The sequence below is a fragment of the Oryctolagus cuniculus genome, chromosome 5, assembly GCF_051225735.1.
Source record: "Oryctolagus cuniculus isolate XC-2025 breed Fujian yellow rabbit chromosome 5, ASM5122573v1, whole genome shotgun sequence".
Lineage (NCBI taxonomy): Eukaryota > Metazoa > Chordata > Mammalia > Lagomorpha > Leporidae > Oryctolagus > Oryctolagus cuniculus.
The window spans coordinates 9801863-9820257 of NC_142871.1; the positions used below are offsets into that span (position 1 = coordinate 9801863).

Genomic DNA, 18395 nt, shown 5'->3' on the forward strand with positions numbered 1-18395 from the left:
GGTGTCTGGGGGTGACCGGGGGGCCCGGTGTTTGTTACTCAGAACTCGCTGGCTGTGCCATGCTTCCATGCTGACTGCACCGACTCAAGGAACTAAAATTATTCATTCACAGCGAGAGCGAGCTGTTCTGGGGAAAATTCATTAGCTGAACCATTTCTGGCATCTGAAATAAAGAATTATACTCCCCCCCCCCAAGAAAATAAGCACACACACAAAAAGACCAAAACTGTTTTTGAAAAAGTGCTTTGAGAATTTACTGTACAATTTTTAACAATTCATTTATATGTTGGCCTCTACATGCTCTTCTATTCGTGTAAAACATTTATACAGTCTTTACATTTGTACATGGATTTAATGGCTGTATCATAAACACTGTTCTATGGGATTTTATAAAAGAGGAATCAGGAGGGGAATTACTTATAAAACATTAACAAAACCCCGTGATACTGAAGAACAGCAGAGTTCACACTGGCTTCTCTTCCGGCTTCATTTATTCATGCCGGCCCAGGCTTCCCACTTTCCACCCCATAATTATTAGGTCAGGAAGCAGAGCAGGGGAGATAAGGCAGTAAGGCAGCTGTGGAAGGCGGCCTGGCTGCCCGCGTGGCGGACGGCGTGGCTGGCGTCCAGACCTCGGGCGCCCTGTGTTGCTTCGTGCCCTCGACTCGGGTAGTGGGGCCCAGAAGGCGTCCGTAGGGACGGCAGGCAGAGCGACCCTGCACCACGGCTCATGCTCCGCACGCCCCGCCCCGGGGCCAGACCACAGCTTCCCTGTCCACACAGCACCCCCTGGCCCGTGCTCCTCCCTCCCCTGTCCGACCTCCCTCCTTGTCCTAACAGGGCGGGGCAACGCTCTGGAGGGGCCGGCCTGCCCCTTCCTACGGCACCCCCAGCAGGGGGCCAGCGAGGCTGCCCGTGTGTGGGGCAAAGCCGCAGAGGCTTGTGAAAATCCGACTTTTCTTTCCAGCAGGAAGCGCGCCTTGAGCACAACTAGGGAGGAAGAGCAGGGAGGGTGCACAGGAGCTGCAACCAAGGCCCCAGAGGCCGCAGGGCCACAGCCCGGGAGGGGACACAGCCGGGCCGCCTGCCACAGACCACAGGGGGCGCCAGCAGCCCGGCCTCGCCCCGGCTTCCCGGCTTCTGCAGTGTAAGCACTTAAGTCACAAACGCAGACTTCCCAAGGACTGAAAAAAGTTATAAAAAATACAAATATATATATTTTTTATTCTGGCATATTCATATTTTAAGAAAGCAATTAGTAATTAATTATCTGACATTGGGTGAGAACTGGAAGATTGTGGGTGACTTATAAATTACGATTCTAAGTAAAATAGGAGTGGGAGGAAACCCCTAATTTTTTTTCCATTCAAATTTCTGATAAACTTAAGTGTTTTTCAAAAATAGACAATTTCCATTGGCTTAAATAATGGAAATGGAGAGAACGGGCCATCTCTGGAGACGGCGCGTCGGGCGGCGACACGGAAGACGCGCTCCGCAGGCCTCGCTGTTCCGCTGCTCTCTCCTCGGGACGGAGGAACCTGCTTCCGGCCGCGCCGCCTCCGCCTGCGCCGGCCGCGCTACATGACCGGGAAGCGGCTGAGGGCCTGCCTCAGCTTCTCGGCGATCTGGCGAGGAAACAACCCGAGAGCGTCACCTCCTTACCACGCACGGCACGGCACACTGTCTAGGATTTCTCCCTCTGATGGGCTCAAGGGCAACTGGCCTGTGCGCCGAGCCTCTCCCACACAGGGGGCAGGCAGCCCTGCCTGGAGGCCCCTCCTGGTCTGGACAAGTGTGGGCTCCGAGACGCCCCCCGCAGGTCACGTCCTGGCGTGTAGACAGGACGGCCTTGTCCTGAAGCTGATGGCGGCCAGTGCACCGCTGTTCACGCGCCCGTGCCTCCCTCAAGGAGGGCACAGGCGTCTCATTCACTCTGGGATCCGAGCATCGGGAGCAAGTGCTTAGTATACAACAGGCACTCAATAAATGTTTGCTCCACGAATAAATGTGCAAGTCTTACTAACTTAAGAGTTACTTTGCCACCAGACTATGTCAGATCTAAAGCCTCGCTGTTGTGTGAGCCACGTATGCTTGCCCAACAGTGACTGAATATGCGGTTTTCTACTCTGAATTACAATGCCATAGGTAATCACACCAGCTGTAGTTGAAAACCACCCAACAAATCAACAGGACGAGAATTTCAAGCGATGGCCTCCGGCCCTCCTCACAGAGGCAAACGTAAGCTCTACTAGCGCACGCCGAGCAGGCGCCACGAATGGGGAGGGCAAACTCCGCTCAGCGAGTCCCTCCCGCGGGCCTGTCCCCCACGCGACTCGCACAGTCCCCTCCTGGAGCCCCTGCTGCAGGGCTGGCTTGGGCGGGCTTGGCTGTCACTTCCCCAGAATGCAGGTCAGGGCCACCGTGGACGGAGGGGCCCGTGGGGAAGGCGGCAGCCAGCCGCCGGTCAGCTGTGCAGCCGGGGACGTTTCCAGGACGCCCTGCGTGGTCTGCTCTGGACACTCTGGACACACAGGGCAGCCCCGCCAGGTGTGACAGTCGACGCTTTCCTTCCTGGTTCCAAGTGACAACATCGACGGTCTCCTCCTCCCTTCTCGCTGAGGCTCCCCTAGGATGTGGCAGGCCTCACTCACGGACAAAGCCGCCTAGGTCTGCGTGGTGCCAGGCTCAGAGCTGGTGGCGGCAGGGTAACCTCAGCCCACTCAGCAAGGACTCTGAGGCCTCGCACTATCGTCCAACACTCCTTCCTCAGAAGAAAACCTTTCCAACCCAGTGCTACCCCAAAAGGAAAAGGCAGATGGAACTGAGGGCTTTAAAACACACCAGTTCAAAACATAACTTCCTTTGGCCTATGACTTGGGTTTAAAGAGTCCAAACAGAGGAACCTGCCTGTGGTCGAAGTCAGCCCCCATGAGCACCTGTCCTTGGGTGGGAGTGGGGCAGGGACAGGAGCACCACTCACCGTCTCGTAGAACTGCACCTGCTGCTCCAGGTAGAGGCGGATGACGCTGTTGTAGTCGTAGATCCGGTTACTGTGGAAGTGGTTCATCTCAGCTGCAACCCAAACCGAGCCATCAGTCAGCTCCTCCCCACATCTGAGACAGAAACACCTGACTCCCCGTCTCAGGCCGATTCACCACCAACCGGACCTAACCCGGCTGCTGCGGTGTGTGCAGTTCTTGGAAAATCATTTTATAAAGAGGTTAGAAGCCCAAGTTCAAGGGTGATCGTTCTCTGATTTGCACATTAAGTATATGAGGCCCACGTGCGGCCCCCCCCTTCTGCCAGCACTGGGCAGACAGGACGCGGACGTGGTGGTGCTCTGCGCAGGGCTGCAGGGCAAGGTGCTGAGGGTGCTCGTGTGCGCTGGCCACACAGCCCCGGGCCCTGGCAGACTGGAGGGACGCAGCGGCTCTGCTGCCCGCGCACCACTGTGACGTCCCCACGACAAGCCCGCTGTGCCGAGTTCCATGTCGAGCTGTCTGAGGCTGTGTAAAGCCTCTTGGATAACCTCAGAGCTCAAGCCCACATCTCCCACTTCAATGCCCCGAAGCCCACCTCTGCCATCCCGACAGCCGCTTCTGGCTCCCCACGGCATTCACAGCTCTGCTTCTGCCCGTGAGTCCTGGCCTGAAGGGCTCGGAAAGGCCGCAACACACTTCATTCTCCCCTCCCAGTTGCCTATCTTGAGGGCCTCAAAACCTCAGACCACACAAGCAACCGTCAGTTCTGGGTGGGCTCTTGGCCGAACGTCCGCCCCTTCCCATCAAGCCCTTCTCCCCTGAGAAGTGCTCCCCGCTGTCCACCCCCAAACCTTTCAGTGGTTTCCCAACGGCCACATCAAAGGCAGACGCTTGCACCCCGCTTTCGGGCTCCTCCACCATCATCAAAATGCATCTCCCAACAACTTGCCAGCACGTTCTCCTGTCCCGGGCCAGGACATGAGCTTGAGCCATTACTTTGTGGACCTTTTTTGTTCACACCAGAAACCCTGCCCTTTCTCCTCTGCCCATCCACTCAGCGACCAGAACACAGGAGCCACCTGCGTGCCGGTCCTACCTGCGCAAAGCCTCTGACAGCTACACACGTTAGTTAGGACCTTCTCTTTCCCATGCCTACAGGGAAACGCCGTGCCCCCTTCACGTCCATGGTCCTGAGGCGTGAGGACTACAGACTACTGGAAGGGGAGTACTGGAATTCAGAGCATTTCGGTATTACCACTTATCAATGTCCCTGAGAAACAGTAAGACGTACGGGTTTAACCTGCCATTCACAGCTGTGTCATACATCTTCATTAATACCTGGATCTTGCAGACAAGGTGCTGGTGGGTTTTTAGAATCTGCTCTTTTTATTGAGCTATTGTTCCCATTTGGGTTTCTCTCCAGCAGGCAAAGCATCAACTTTTCTGGGTTAAAACATCTCCAGGAGCCACGGGCAACCTCTGCATCTCACCTTGCAGTGCGTAAGACATGGTGCCCACTCGCTTCACCATCATCTGCTTGTCCTGTGGGGTGATTTTGCTCGTTGCGACTAGTTTGTCACTTTCTTTCACTTTCTCTATGGCGCCCTGTGGAATACAAAATACAACAGTGTTAATAAAACTAAGCTAAAGGAATAGTCATTAAATACAACAAGGCTAATGTATTCTATGACTGACTTGTCACTGAACAGGAAACCATCCCCACAAAATAAGAGCAGAGGAAAGCATCTAAATTTAACTTCCTTCAAGATCCTTGGATGCAAAAAGGTTGCTACTGCAGAGAAATTAGCTCAGTGAAAATCTGCAGTTTCACACCGTAACAAGAGGAACAGCACGCACCTCGGGGACACTGGTAAACCATCGCCGTGTAACAACATCGCGGTGGGTGTCAGTGGGCGTCGTGGCGCAGCGGGTACGGTAAGCAGCTGCTCGGGATGCCCACCTCCCCTGCAGAGGGCCGGCTCAAGTCCAGGCTCGCCCACTTCTGATCCAGCTTCCTGAGCACACAGCCTGGGAGGCGGCAGATGACGCTTCAAGCGTGTGGGCTCCTGCCACCCATACGGGGACCCGGATGTAGTTCTGGGCCACTGGCTCAACTGTGAGCACTCGAGGAATAACCCAGTGGATGGAGGCTCGCTCTCACTCTCTCGCTCTCCCTCTCTCTCCAAAAGACTAGCACATGACAGGGAGAGGCATTAGTAGGTTTGGAGGTCGCATGACCAGGCACAGAGAAGCACGCACATGGGCACGCTGTCTCTTCCTTGACAAGCTGATCTGTAAGGTTTGGGCTTTATTTTGACTTTTGGACGAGGCACTGATTTAATTTAGATTCACTCTTCACGCAGCAGTGCTGGGGAAGCCGCCAGGCATCTCTCACTGCAGTCACCACACTGCTCGTTGTCTGGGGCTGTCTGGAGAAAGCTCCATGTGCATGCCCCGTCAGACTGCACGTGTGCGACCCTGGCTCTGCTGACAGACCTCCACAGCGAGCCACGTGCCCTGATCTGCTGTCACCTGGCCTTATCTTGCTGTGACACCCCTTCATGACACTTAGAAAGCCGAGTGCGGTCGTGGCCGTGAGCCAGCCCCAAGATCCCAGAGCAGAGCCTTCCTGACACAGCACGCACGCCCCACATCTGAGCGCAGGCGTGGAGCTGCCCAGAGGCAGGGAACACCCTAGCCAGTCCTCCGCTTACACAAACCTTCAAGATGGGAAGCATAGTTTCTTTTTATGTAAAAAAGAAACAAGGTAAATGGGTGACAAGCCCGCAGGCCCGGGCCGTGTCGCGCACGCTCTGCAGACGTCGGGATGCAGTTACCTTGTGAGCGCCAATGATGTCGGGGAAGCAGCCCAGGAAGCCCTTGTACTCGTGATTGCATTCCATCAGGAAGTGGAGATCCTTCTTCGGCTACAGAAGACACAGGTCGGTTGTTACTGGCAGAATTCAGAAAACCAAGGGAAAGAAATCGTGTATCTGAGGACTCCACTACCCGGTTCTCCAAGTGTTACCCTAATTAAGCACTCAGATTAGTTCTCCTCAAAGGAAGGAGTTCCCAGGAGTACTACACTCTGAGCACAGGCTGTGAGGAAAATGACAAGACAGCATGACTGTAAAATCAGCCACTTTGAAGTGGCCACAATATAACACTACGAGGGAAAAATGTAGTTTAACTGTATGTTTAAAGTCAAGTAAGTATACGTAATACAAATGCGTTGTCAGGATGTCTAAATGTTGGCAGAGAACATGTAAGAATATTATGACATGAGGCTCGTGCTGTGGCACAGCGGGTTAACGCTGCCTGGGACTCCGACATGCCACACGGGAGTGTCTGCCCTGACTCAGGGCTGCCGGCTTCAGGTCCAGCTGCCCTGCTCCGTGTGCCTGGGAGGCGGCAGGCGGTGGCCCAGGTACTTCAGTCTGTGCATCCCCGGTGGGGGCCCCGATGGAACTTCTGGCTCCTGGCTGCAGCCTGTGCTAGCTCTGGATGCTACAGGTATCTGGGGAATGAACCAGTATATGGAAGATCTCTCTGTCTTTCCTCTCTCTCTGTCCCTCTCCATTTCAAATAAATAAACAAACGAATAAATAAAAAAATCTTTAAAGAAACCAAATCGTATCAGGTTGAATTAAAAAAACTAGTAAAAAATTTAAAAGCCTTGTAATGCTTTTCAATGGCAACATTAAATTCTCATTTTTTCTATATTCTAATTTTTAACAACTACTACCATTCTAAAAATTAATTTATTTTTACAAGGATTAGGAAAGTCATGACCTCATCATTTTGTGCATGTGGAAACATATTTCAAGAAGGCTCATAAAATCTTTTTTTATTGAGTGATTTGAAGCAACTTAAACAATTACTCCGCACAAGGGAACTTAGCATGTTATTGTAGAAAGAATTAGGATTGGACTAGGAATGACCCGTAACAGCTAAGCAGTGGGGCGATGCTGTGGCACAGTGGGTGAAGCCACTGCTTATGACCAGTCCCTGCTAATGTGCCTGAGAAAGCAGCAGAGGATGGCCCAAGTCCTTGGGGCCCTGCCCCACTGTGGAGCCCAGAACTCTGGGCCCAGCCATTGTGGTGATTTGGGGAGGAGGAAGGATATTTCTGTCTCTCTCTCTCTCTGTCATTTGCACCTCTTAAATAAATAAAATAACTTGTGTTTTAAAAAAGAGCTAAGCAGTTGAAACAAAGATCTGCCTGTGCTGGGTACTGCGACAGGTGCTTTTCATTTACTAGCTATTAAATCCTGAGAACCACATGAGGCAGGCACTACCACAGCCACTCAACAGATTGGGAAACTGAGGGCCAGAAAGGCCAAGTAATAGTCCAAGTAGATTAGAATCCCTAGAGGGCCAGGAATGGATCAGTGGTGTCAACACTGGAAGGCATGGTTTAGAGTCTCTGATGACAAATTTTCTCATCCACTTGGCAAACCTAAGAAACACTACTATCAAAATCAATGAAAAGGGGGTGGTGCTGAGGCATGGTGGGTTAAAGCCCCGGCCTGCAGTGCTGCCATCCCACATGGTCACAGGTTCGAGTCCCGGCTGCTCCACTTCCGATCCAGCTCCCTGCTAATGTGCCTGAGAAAGCAGCAGAGGATGGCCCAAGTCCCTGGTCCCTGCACCCATGTGGGAGACCCGGAAGAAGCTCTTGCCTCCTGGCTTCAGATCAGCCCAGCTTTAGCCACTGTGGCCATTTGGGGAGTGAACCAGCAGATGGAAGACCTCTTGTAATTCTGTCTTTCAAATAAATAAAATAAATCTTTAAAAAACATCAATGAACAAAGAGGCAGAAACAGAGAAGAGGGTATCCATTCGGAAAGTCTGCCGTAGACTAGGTTTCCAGTTGCATATGTAGATTCGAGAGCACACCTCACCGCTGACGTGGTGGGGTTCCGTCAGTACCTGCTCTGCCACAAGGTTGGCGATTTCTTCATACGTCTTTCCTGCTTCTGTTATTGCATCATTGAGATCTGTTTCACCTGAAAACATTGCAGTTTTAGCAGTGTGCACAAGTTGTAATTTTTTCTATTAAAATTCGACATTGATGTTTTATTACAGACAATTTCAAACACTTTTCAAACAAGGGGAATGAATATAAAATGATCCCATTTCCCTCCCCACAGTGTCCCAATCCAGAGCTCACAGCAACCTTTCCCACCCAAGCTCTCCACGCCCACCTCCCCTTTCATGGGACACACAACATGCCACGCATCAGTGGTACCTAAAAGGTGAGGACTCTGTAAGGAATGACAGCTGCATTACCACTCCTAAGAGACCACCCTTTAAGGCGGACCACCCAGCTAGTGTGCAGAGCTCCTGCAGCTCAGGGCCAGTGGGCTGTCTAAATCAGCCAGCCAGTGTTTCTTAAATCTACGGGGTAGGGGCTGGCATTGGGACATAGGGGATAAAGCCACTGCCTGCAATGCCACATCCCATATGGGCATGAGTCTTGGCTGTTCCACTTCTGATCCAGCTCTCTGCTATGGCCTGGGAAAGCAGCAGAAGATGGCCCAGGTCCTTGGGCCCCTGCACCACATGGGAGACCGGGAAGAAACTCCTGGCTCCTGGCTTCAGTCTGGCCCAGCCCTGGCCATTGCATCTATCTGAGGAGTAAACCACTGGATAGAAGATCTCTCTCTCTATAATTCTGCCTTTCAAATAAATAAATGGAATCTAAAAATAATAAGTCTATGGGTTCTTCTCCCCTGCCTTTTTTTTTTTTCCCACTTTGTGGGTGTTGGAAGAACCCAGGCCACATGCCTTGGGTATCTACACTACGAAGTCTGCTGATTGCAGCTGACATTTCTCTGCCCCCTCCCGTCTTCTCTTTTTCACTGGATCCAGGGGCCTGATCAAATTCAGGAGATGTCACTTTGCTATTTCTGTTTGTTATCATGTTGGAAGGCATGAATGATCACCACAGCGCCGGCCCCAGGACACTTCTAAGCAGAGAAATGTGATGGACTTTTTGGTGGTTAGCTGGAGATACAATCTGAATGGAAAGCAAGTTAAATGCTTGACTCTTTCTCTCAGGTTTTCAGAATACTGAACTGATCCCCCACTGTGGGGAGCAACTCGGACTAGACTGTTACTGGAATTAAGACTTATTTTATGCATCTGCTCTCCCACAATATGGCGCTGAGAAGGGAGTAACTTCTACGCAGCTGCCTCTCGCCAATTTGATTGACTGAGCTGCAGGAGCTGATCCTGCTCCTGATTGGAGGAGAGCAGCGTACTCGGCGTGTGGGTAGCAGAGTTGGGATTGGTGGAAGAGGACTATAGAGGAGGAGAGAGACAACATGCACCAGGAACACCTGAGGAACACCTGTGCCGCTCCCCCGCGGAAGTGGGGAAAGTGGCAGGGGGAACCGCCCTTCCACGGAGGTGGAAGGGTCGGTAGCCAACCCAGGAAGAACCAGCAGCAAACCCGGGGAGGGCCGAGCAGACAAAAGAATAGCGCAGGGTCCTGTGTCGTTCCTCCGCGAAGAGGGGGAGCGACACCCCACCACCAAATAGGGAAACAGAAACATTTTTCAAAAATATCTTTAGGAATCTGGATTTGAATATATTTGCTAGGCTTCAGTTACTATTTTCACTGATGTTCAATTTTTCTCTTCATTGCCCAGGGGAAGGCTCTCAGGGCCTCTCAGCACTGCTGAAGGGGCCTGGCTCATTTGGTGGGATGTGGACTTAGACCCCACCCGTGAGTGGTCCTGTGCTGGGAGATGCTTCTCGCGATTCACTGGATACCTGCTCCTAGGCCTTTTCAGTGAACAAAGTAAGAAAAGCTGTACTTTTTTTAAACAATAAAAATAAATAATGAGCTCATACTTTTATTTCCAACTTAAATTTAAGACTAATAAATGGCTAATTTATTCTAAAACATTTAATTTTTATTTAAAGACATTAATTGCCAATTAATTAAGCTCAATTACAACAGTGATAAGATTACCTATCTGCTTTACTCTACAGTATGTAAAACAGTTGGAGGTTTTAGGATATCAACACCAGTATTTTGTTTTTTTAAGATTTATTTATTTGAAAGAGTTACACAGAGAGAGAAGGAGAGGCAGAGAGAGAGAGGTCTTCCATCCGCTGGTTCACTCCCCAGTTGGCTGCAACGGCCAGATCCGAAACCAGATCTGATCTGAAACCAGGAGCCAGGAGCTTCCTCCAGGTCTGCCAGGTGGGTGCAGGGGCCTGAGAACTTGGGCCATCTTCTGCTGCTTTCCCAGGCCATATCAGTGAGCTGGATCAGAAGTGGAGCAGCCAGGTCTTGAACCTGCACTCATATGGGATGCCGGCACTGCAGGCAGTGGCTTTACCCACTAAGCCACAGCACTGGCCCCATCAATACCAGTATTATATTGCTAATTGTTTGATCAGTGAAAACTACTATAATTTTTTTTGCAGTCTTTCTGAGCTTAAGGTATCTGCTTACTAGGGATAAGATCAAAACAATGTTTTTAAGGATATTTGAAATTATCCCTCTGTGGTTATACCTTCATCATTTGTTTTATTTGGGTTTTTTCCCATTTAGATTTAAATTGGTCTTCAAATAATTATGTCCACTAAGGAAGATAAAAACCAGAAGTCTACCTGTCCCTCTCCTGGGTAACTGTTTAGAAGCCTCAGTGGGCGCTGATTCGGCACAGCAATGTGCAAGAACGCAGGGGGTGCCACGGCTCTGACGGGGCTGTGCTGCCCGCGGCCTGTCAGAGCAGCCCTGGACGTTGTATTCAGTATGATCAGGGGCTCCCAGGAGGCAGACTCCTGCAAGCTGGTGCGGTACGGCACTGCTCCAAGACACCACACAACTGAGAAGGGCGGGGGGAGACACAGTCTCAGCCTTAAGGCCTCCCCGTTCTGAAATTCCAGAAGTCCCGCAGCAGGAACTGGGCGGCGGTTCCCTAAAGGCAGCATCTTTCCTCAGCTGGTTTGCAACAGGAACTACGTAGACAGAGTTCCTTTAGTACTGCGATACGATCACTTAACCAGGTAGGCCGGGAGACGGCCGGGACGCCCACATCCCATATCGGAGTGCCTGGGTTCAATGCCCAGCTCTGCTTCTGATCCAGCTTCCTGCAAATGCAGATCCTGGGAGGTGGCAGACAACAGCTTAAGTAGTTGAGTCCCTGGACCCATGGGAAATCTGGATTGAGTTCCTGCCTCCAGGCTCCAGCCTGGCCCATCCCCAGCTGTTGAAGGCACTCAGGGAATGAACGGTGGATGGGAGCCTTCGCTCTCTCAAGTGCAATAAAATAAATAAAAACGTATGATTTAATTGTGAATAGTTCCTAAGCTTCTTGTGACTTCAGATAACTGGAGATCCTAAATCTGGGGACATGCATTTTAATCTGGCAACAGACTGGGATCACCAGAAGGAAGATGGTTACTCTTCCGTTCCTGTAGGATGTAGATGACGGCAAGACTGCTGCTCTCACCACCGTAAAACACTGACTAAACTTTTCAGAAAAAGTCACTCTCATCCTCAGAGGCACTGAACTTCTGTAGAAACGACAGCTGCACTCAGAAGGGGCGCGTTCCCCCAGCCTTGGTGAGCGGGGGCTCGGGCTGGGCTGTGAGGGCGGCTGGGCGGCAGCCGTGCCCAGGCAGGGAGCTCTGCCAGGGCCGCAGGCACCAGCTGGGCCCTGAGGGAAGTCCTGGGCTGAGGTGGGGGATGGGACCTGGGAGCCAGATGCAGAGCTCCTTCCACAGGCCCTCGGGGGCCAACAAGGGGTGACAGGAAGCTGTGGGCAGGGCTGGAGAGCAGGGAGATGTCTCTTAGGTGAGGCTGAAGGAAGGCCCGGCTGCAATGAATTCTGATACTGAAGATGCCATTGTAGGGCTGGCACTGGGGTGCAGCGGGTAAAGCCACCGCCTGCAGTGCCGGCATCATACAGGGTGCCAGTTTGAGTCCCGGCTGCTCCACTTCCGATCCAGCTCATTATTATGGCCTGGGAAAGCAGTGGAAAATGGCCAAAGTCCTGGGCCCCTGCACCTGCACGGGAGACCCAGAAGAAGCCCCTGGCTCCTGGCTGTGGATCCAGCAGCTCTGGCCGTTGTGGCCATTTGAGGAGTGAACCAGCGGACAGAAAACCTCTCTTTCTCTCTCTGCCTCTGCCTTTCAAATAAATAAATAAATCTTAAAAAAAAAATGCCACTGTGATCAACCAGTTATTTTTCCCAATTTCCAGAACAAATAAGCTCAGCTGGTCAGAATATCAGAGCACCACACAGGTGACGGGCTCTTGGACACCTGTGAGCACCTAAGCAACGAGAACAGGCCTCGTCCTGGCTCTTACATCAACCACTCGCTACCCTGGCCGGGACGTTTCTCTTTCTAGGCCTCAGGCTCCTTGCCTAACAGCAATTCAAAGCTCCCTTCCAGTCTCAAGAGTGTTGATTCCAAGACACAGTTAAGCCAGGCCAAGCAGAAGCACTTGCAGACTGAAGTTTCAAATCTAACTTCTTCTTGACTATTTCTTCTCCAAATACCCAGAACTGATAGCCAAAGTCCTGCCTTCCGCTCAAAGTACCAGCTCCACCACTCAGTGATACTGAATGCTCAGTTTACTAGGTGCCTCCTAGCTAACGAAGGCTTTTTCTTTCTCACAAAGGGAAAAAGCTAACTTGTTCTCATAAGTGTTGCTGATGTAAAAGTACAATGAACTCTAAATACCATAGCTAAGGGGCCGGCTAGTGTTGTGGAGTGGCGGGTACAGCCACTTTCTTTTTTAATTTATTTAAAGATTTTGTTTATTTATTTGAGAGGTAGAGTTACAGACAGTGAGAGGGAGAAACGGAGAGAAAGGTCTTCTATCCGCTGGTTCATTCCCTAAATGGCTGCAACGGCCGGCGCTTTGCCAATCTGAAGCCAGGAGCCAGGAGCTTCTCCTAGGTCTCCCATGTGGGTGCAGGGGCCCAAACTCTTGGGCCATCTTCTACTGCTTTCCCAGGCCATAGCAGAGAGTGGATCAGAAGAGGAGCAGCCAGGACCAGAACCAGTGCCCATATGGGATGCTGGCGCTGCAGGTGGAGGATTAACTGACTGCGCCACAGCACCGGCCCCAAGCCACTTTCAATGCTGGCATCCCATATGGGTACTGGTTTGAGTCCGGCTGCTCCACTTCCAATCTAGCTCCCTGCTAATGGCCTGGAAAAAGCACAGGAGGATGATCCAAATGTTTGGGTCCCTGCCACCCATGTGGGAGACCTGGGTGAAGCTCCTGGCTCTTGCCTGGCCCAGGGCTGGCCACTGCCACCATCTAGAGAGTGAAACACTGGCAGGAAGATCTCTTACTCTCTCTGTAACTCTAACTTTCAAATAAATAAATCTTTGGTAAACACATAAATAGTATAGCTAAGCCCCACATGTATGCAGGAAGCTGAAAACAGTTCTGGATTATAGGAAGACTTCAGGCAGCAGGTGCTTGTTACTTAGTCAAACATTCTCTCATCAATGACTTTGGTAAGATGACTGGGCAGATTCCGCCAAGAGACGACAGAAAGGCAGACTGTTACAGTGCACAGCTACCTGGGCCATGAGAACAGAGAGCTGTATCTGAGGGTGAGAAAGGCAAATGAGCACGGAAGCAAATGCAAATTCCCGCACCCTTCCCTCCACTGTCCTCAGAGGTCGGGGACGCGGCAGAAGCCCTGGGTGCAGCAGCCTGGCCAATTCTCCCAGCAGTTACCAGATGACTCCCTGCAGGGGCGTTGTCTGTGCAGGCCCCTGAGGCCAGCACGCGAGGGGAGACGTACCTTGATAACCGCTGGAGCTGAACACGGTCGCTAAGCTCTGCAAGGCCTTGCCTATCTTCTGGTACTCCTTGGGTAATGCTGAGAGGGGGAGAGGAACACACTGTTACGGAGTGCTCTGAGCGACTGAGACGGGATCCGGCTGAGATTCTTTCCGCAAAGTGACCACAACACAAGACACACACTCGTGAACTAAACACTGATGCGAAGTCACTGCTCAGTCAACAGCTCTGATTCTTAACCAATCGTCCATTATGAATAACCGCCCCCACAGTCTCGGGTGCTGGAGACACGTCAGTGAAACACGGCTCACTCTGACGACTTCTAGCTCCCAGACACCCCCACAGCGGGCATCACAGCACCCCTCTCCAGACACCATCTCCACGTGTGGGCACAGGTAACTGACCCGACCTGTCCAAGCTCACACCACTGACAAATGGTAGACTGCCACTTGTGGTTCCAGACCGCTGCTTCCCCACTCTGTTACATGGGGACCAGTCGTCCACCCCTTATCCAGAATGTCTGGGGCTAGCAGGGTTCCAGATTCTGCAGTTTTCTTGTTTTAAATTTTGGAATATGTGCATGGACTTTACTGGTTGAACACTGGTGCCCAAAAAGTTTTAGGTTTCAGAGCATCTCAGATTTTTGGGTCAGGGAGGTTCAACCTGAATAACTGATCACCTGCAAAGTGATACCAACCAACCAAAAACTGCCAGCATCAGGTGTGGTGAGAGGCAACCCTGGGGCCCGAGTATGCGTGTGTCCGCGGAGGTGACGGACTGACTGGGCCTTCAGGTCCTGCGTAAGGTCCTGCGTAAGGTCCTGTGTCAGGCCCTGCAGTGCTGGGGCTGGGGTCATTTTCGGAGAACTCCAGAGCACAGCCCGATTCTTAGGATACTGAATCTGTGCCCGGTTCCCTCACTTGCATCTACTGCCTCTCAAGAGAAACCATCGTTTGCCTTGAAGACTGAACTTTAATGCTAAAGAAAAGGGAGGATTTAAACGTCCCTTCAAATATGCATAGGCCAGAGAAATTTGAAGTGGGGTCTGAGAGTCGCAGTCATCAGGAAGCATAAATTCCAACTATCTCAGCTCAGCTAACTGGGGCACACGGGCACATGGGCGCCCTTCTGTAGGCAGCGCTCGCCTGGCGACCTGGCAGTGACGACCTGCTCCTGTTTCACCACATGCAGGTGACCAGAGGGCTCACTTTTCAGAAAGGCTAGGAGTGTTCTGAAAACCATCTGGTGAACGATCAAAGAGATGTGTGGACCAAGTCCTACACACAGCACCTCAATCCCCCCACCCCACCCCGTGCCCTCGACAGAGCAGCCTTAAGCCAGTGCTCCCCGTATTACATTTGGCCTTCCACAGGACACGGGCTGACCAGACCTAGACCTTCTCGAAGAGATTTAATTCTTTAGAAGAAACAGCAATCCCAAACGTTTTTTGATATCCTTAAAATTGTGCTTGTAAGATTTGCAGTCACTTAAAAAACACAATTTTCAAAGGCCGTGTAGGTTTAAAGGATTTGTTATGACAGCTGAAGTGCAGCCACCGCCATGGCAGTGGACTCTCGCGTGTCTGTTAGAGAACAGTGTCACCGGACACTAGACTGTGGTGTCCTGTGAGCTGCGCAGTTCTGGGTGAAGAACAGGGAGGGGGCAAGGGGTCCTCAAGGCCATGGCTGGGTGGGGGCTGTGGCGGACAATGCAGTCTCATCATGCTTTCTAGCAACAGTACTGGCTTCTTCTAAAAATAAAGCCTCCACTTGAATATACAGCATCTTACCAAATGGGTGAAGATTAACAAGTAAAACCAGGAGATTTAAAAATAACTACAAGCACTCCAAACATGCAAACAAGATGAACTTCCCACAGACCACCAGACCCCCGATGACTGCAACCGTTTAAGCTAATGGGATTGTTGTGTCTTAGGGGACTTCCTCAGACGGCCTGGTCAGAGTCCAGGAGAGGATGCACGGGCAGGGTGTGGTATGGCCAGGCACTCACGTCCTGTGCACCGCTTCCAGTGCTCCTGCCCCACAGTCAGCAGCTCCTTCACGCCGTCGTCCATGGCCTTGGTGAATTTCCCCACGGCGTCACACTTCTGCTCTCTGCAACAGTGACACAGGCGGGAAGGCCGTGTTGTCAGGAACCTCACACCAGACACACCCCAGCACGCGCTGGCATGGACGGCACCAACTGCCCATTCGCTACATTAAACCCAGGCTTGATTACAGGTTTTAAAGAACTACCTAAAAATACGTCATTTATATTTTAACTTTTGCTTCCTTTCCTGGTGAATTTTTACTAAAATTATTCCAAAGTAAACAAAGTCATCATCTCTTGAATCTCTCATTTAGCGAAATTCCCTTCACTGGAAACACCATCAGACTTCTACAGCAACACCACGGGTCTGGAGGTGGGGGCACACACAGTCCAGCAAACACTTTAGGAAAACACAGATGATGCCTGGATACACAACCACCGAGGGACACTGAAGACATGGCTCTTTAAAAACGTAAAGGGTGTATTTCCTATCCTAAAAGATCACCAGTGTACACTGTTAAGGAAAAAGCAAATTATAAAACAATGTATAGTGTAAGGTCATCATCTCCCATGGTCACCAATGGACAGAGGACGGTCTGGAAGACCACACACCAACACTGTAGCACTGAGCTTTTCTCTGGGCAGGCGGAAGGCTCTGTGTTTCCTCTTGTCTAAATTTTGCTAACATGCAGCAGCAATTTTGTAAGGAAAAAAGCTTCTTAGTGCTGTGGCGTAGTAGGTTAAGCCTCCGCCTGTGGTGCCTGCATCCCATAGGGGTGTCGGTTCGAGCCCCAGCTGTTTTGCTTCCAATCCAGCTCCCTGCTAATGGCCCGGGAAGGCAGTGGAAGATGGCCCAAGTGCTTGGGACCCTGCACCCATGTTGGCGACCTGAAAGAAGTTCCTGGCTCCTGACTTCAGATCAGCCCAGCTCCAGCCATTGTGGCCATTTGAGGAGTGAACTAGCAGACGGAAGACCTCTCTCTGTCTCTCCTCTCCCTCTCTCTGTAACTCTGCCTCATAAATAAATAAAGAAATCTTTGAAAAAATTAAAAAACAAAACACCAAGAGTTCTTATTACTCCCACCAGAGAAAAGGAACTAACTCAAAATTTCAACTGAGCTTGTATTTGGAAAAAAAAGATTAAATACAACAGAGTAAAAACAAACACATGGGAAAAGCAGGTTAGTGACTGCTTCTTTCAAGGAGATGTCCTGAGAGATTCTCCCTTTGTTGAGTTTTGTGTGGGCGGCAGGGGCTCTGTGTGTCTGACTTCATCACTACTTGATTAAAGTAACTACCAGGCACTGTGTCAACCATGCAGCCACAGGCTGCAGGTAAAGGAGGCAGACCCTGCTCTGGAGCTCTGGTTAGAAGGCAGCACTTCCACGTGCGTTGCCCGACCAGATTCTCACACTCTGATCTGACAAGTGCATTTCAGGTGTGGCCGTCCTGGCCAGGACTGTAGCCACGGGAGGCGGGCACAGACTGGGAAGAAGTGTGGGGGGGTGTCCCTTACATTTCCAGTAAGTCCAAGTCGGGTGCCTCTGGCTCCATGGTGGAAAATATCATAACTCCCACCAGCTCGTCCTTCTCAGCCTTCCTCTTCCCAGTCTTCCACTCCTGTCAACGAGAACATCGTACCATTAAAGTCATTAGCAGGGTCAACCCGGCTCACTCTTCACCCTTGTCTGCCGCATCCTCAGGGAGCAGCCCCGCCCCCCTCCCTCTGCACTGGGCCCGGATGCCTGTGCCCCAAATGCAACTGCACTGCGTGGGTCACGCCAGTGCTCAGAACAGGCCTCGGAGCGCAAGTCTGAGTGAGCCAACACGAACCCCGCCCTGTGGAGGCTGATGAAGCGCCTGGAGTTCTCAGGCTAACCACTCTCAAACCAAAACAGGTAATGCTTTTCTAGAATATAAGATAAGAACCAATATTAGGAGCTATCTTTTCAATAACCGCTTAAAGATCTCTCCCACACACACGTGTAGAAAAGTGCCGAAGGCAAACACAACCACACAGTGCAGCACAGCCTCACCAAGCGCACCCTTGTGAAACCATCCCCCGGCCGACAAAGAGACTCAGCTGGCATCCAGGTGCCCGCTCCTGCCCCTTCCTCCCCCTGCAGAGGTACCCAGCTCCTCTAGCCATGGCTTCCCTCTCCTTGCTAACCACACATGCTAATTTTCTGAACTGGCAAAGCCCCTAGAGCATGTGCTTAGGCCTGCAACCTGTGCTAAGCCCGTGCCCTCCTGCTGTGGGCAGCTGCAGTCCGTTCATCTCACTGCCGCGTAATAATGTGTTGTGTGTCCATCCCCCGGTCTGTCTATCTAGTCTGCTGGCGATGAGCACATCTCCCGGCACTCCAGGGATGCGTTTTTGCTCAGGATGTGTAGGAGTGGAAGTGCTGAGTCACCGAAGGTGTTCAATTGCAGCAGACAACACCAACCTCGTTTCCTATTGGTCCTGGGAGATCAGGGCTCCGCAGCACAGGCCCTCACCAGGAGGGCACCTGCTGGCCAACCTTACCCACCCCGAGTGAGCGGGGAGTCTCCCGTGACTTCACCTGCGTTT

At 51.5% G+C, this 18395-nt stretch overlaps 1 protein-coding gene across 5 annotated transcripts in view; it reads right to left on the reverse strand.

The window, feature by feature from the left end:
* Positions 1 to 229: 229 nt before the first annotated feature.
* The window catches only part of SNX9 (sorting nexin 9), a 105700-nt gene continuing 87534 nt past the window's right edge, over positions 230 to 18395 (reverse strand). For all 5 annotated transcript variants that reach the window (XM_089333591.1, XM_070073337.2, XM_051854205.3 and 2 more), the window contains 8 exons: positions 17340 to 17443; positions 15785 to 15888; positions 13776 to 13853; positions 7914 to 7990; positions 5819 to 5908; positions 4472 to 4586; positions 2981 to 3072; positions 230 to 1625 (listed from right to left, as the gene is read on the reverse strand). In XM_089333591.1, coding sequence (XP_089189717.1) covers positions 1578 to 1625; positions 2981 to 3072; positions 4472 to 4586; positions 5819 to 5908; positions 7914 to 7990; positions 13776 to 13853; positions 15785 to 15888; positions 17340 to 17443 — 708 coding nt within the window. In that variant the 3' untranslated portion in view covers positions 230 to 1577. The remainder of the gene's footprint in view (positions 1626 to 2980; positions 3073 to 4471; positions 4587 to 5818; positions 5909 to 7913; positions 7991 to 13775; positions 13854 to 15784; positions 15889 to 17339; positions 17444 to 18395) is intronic.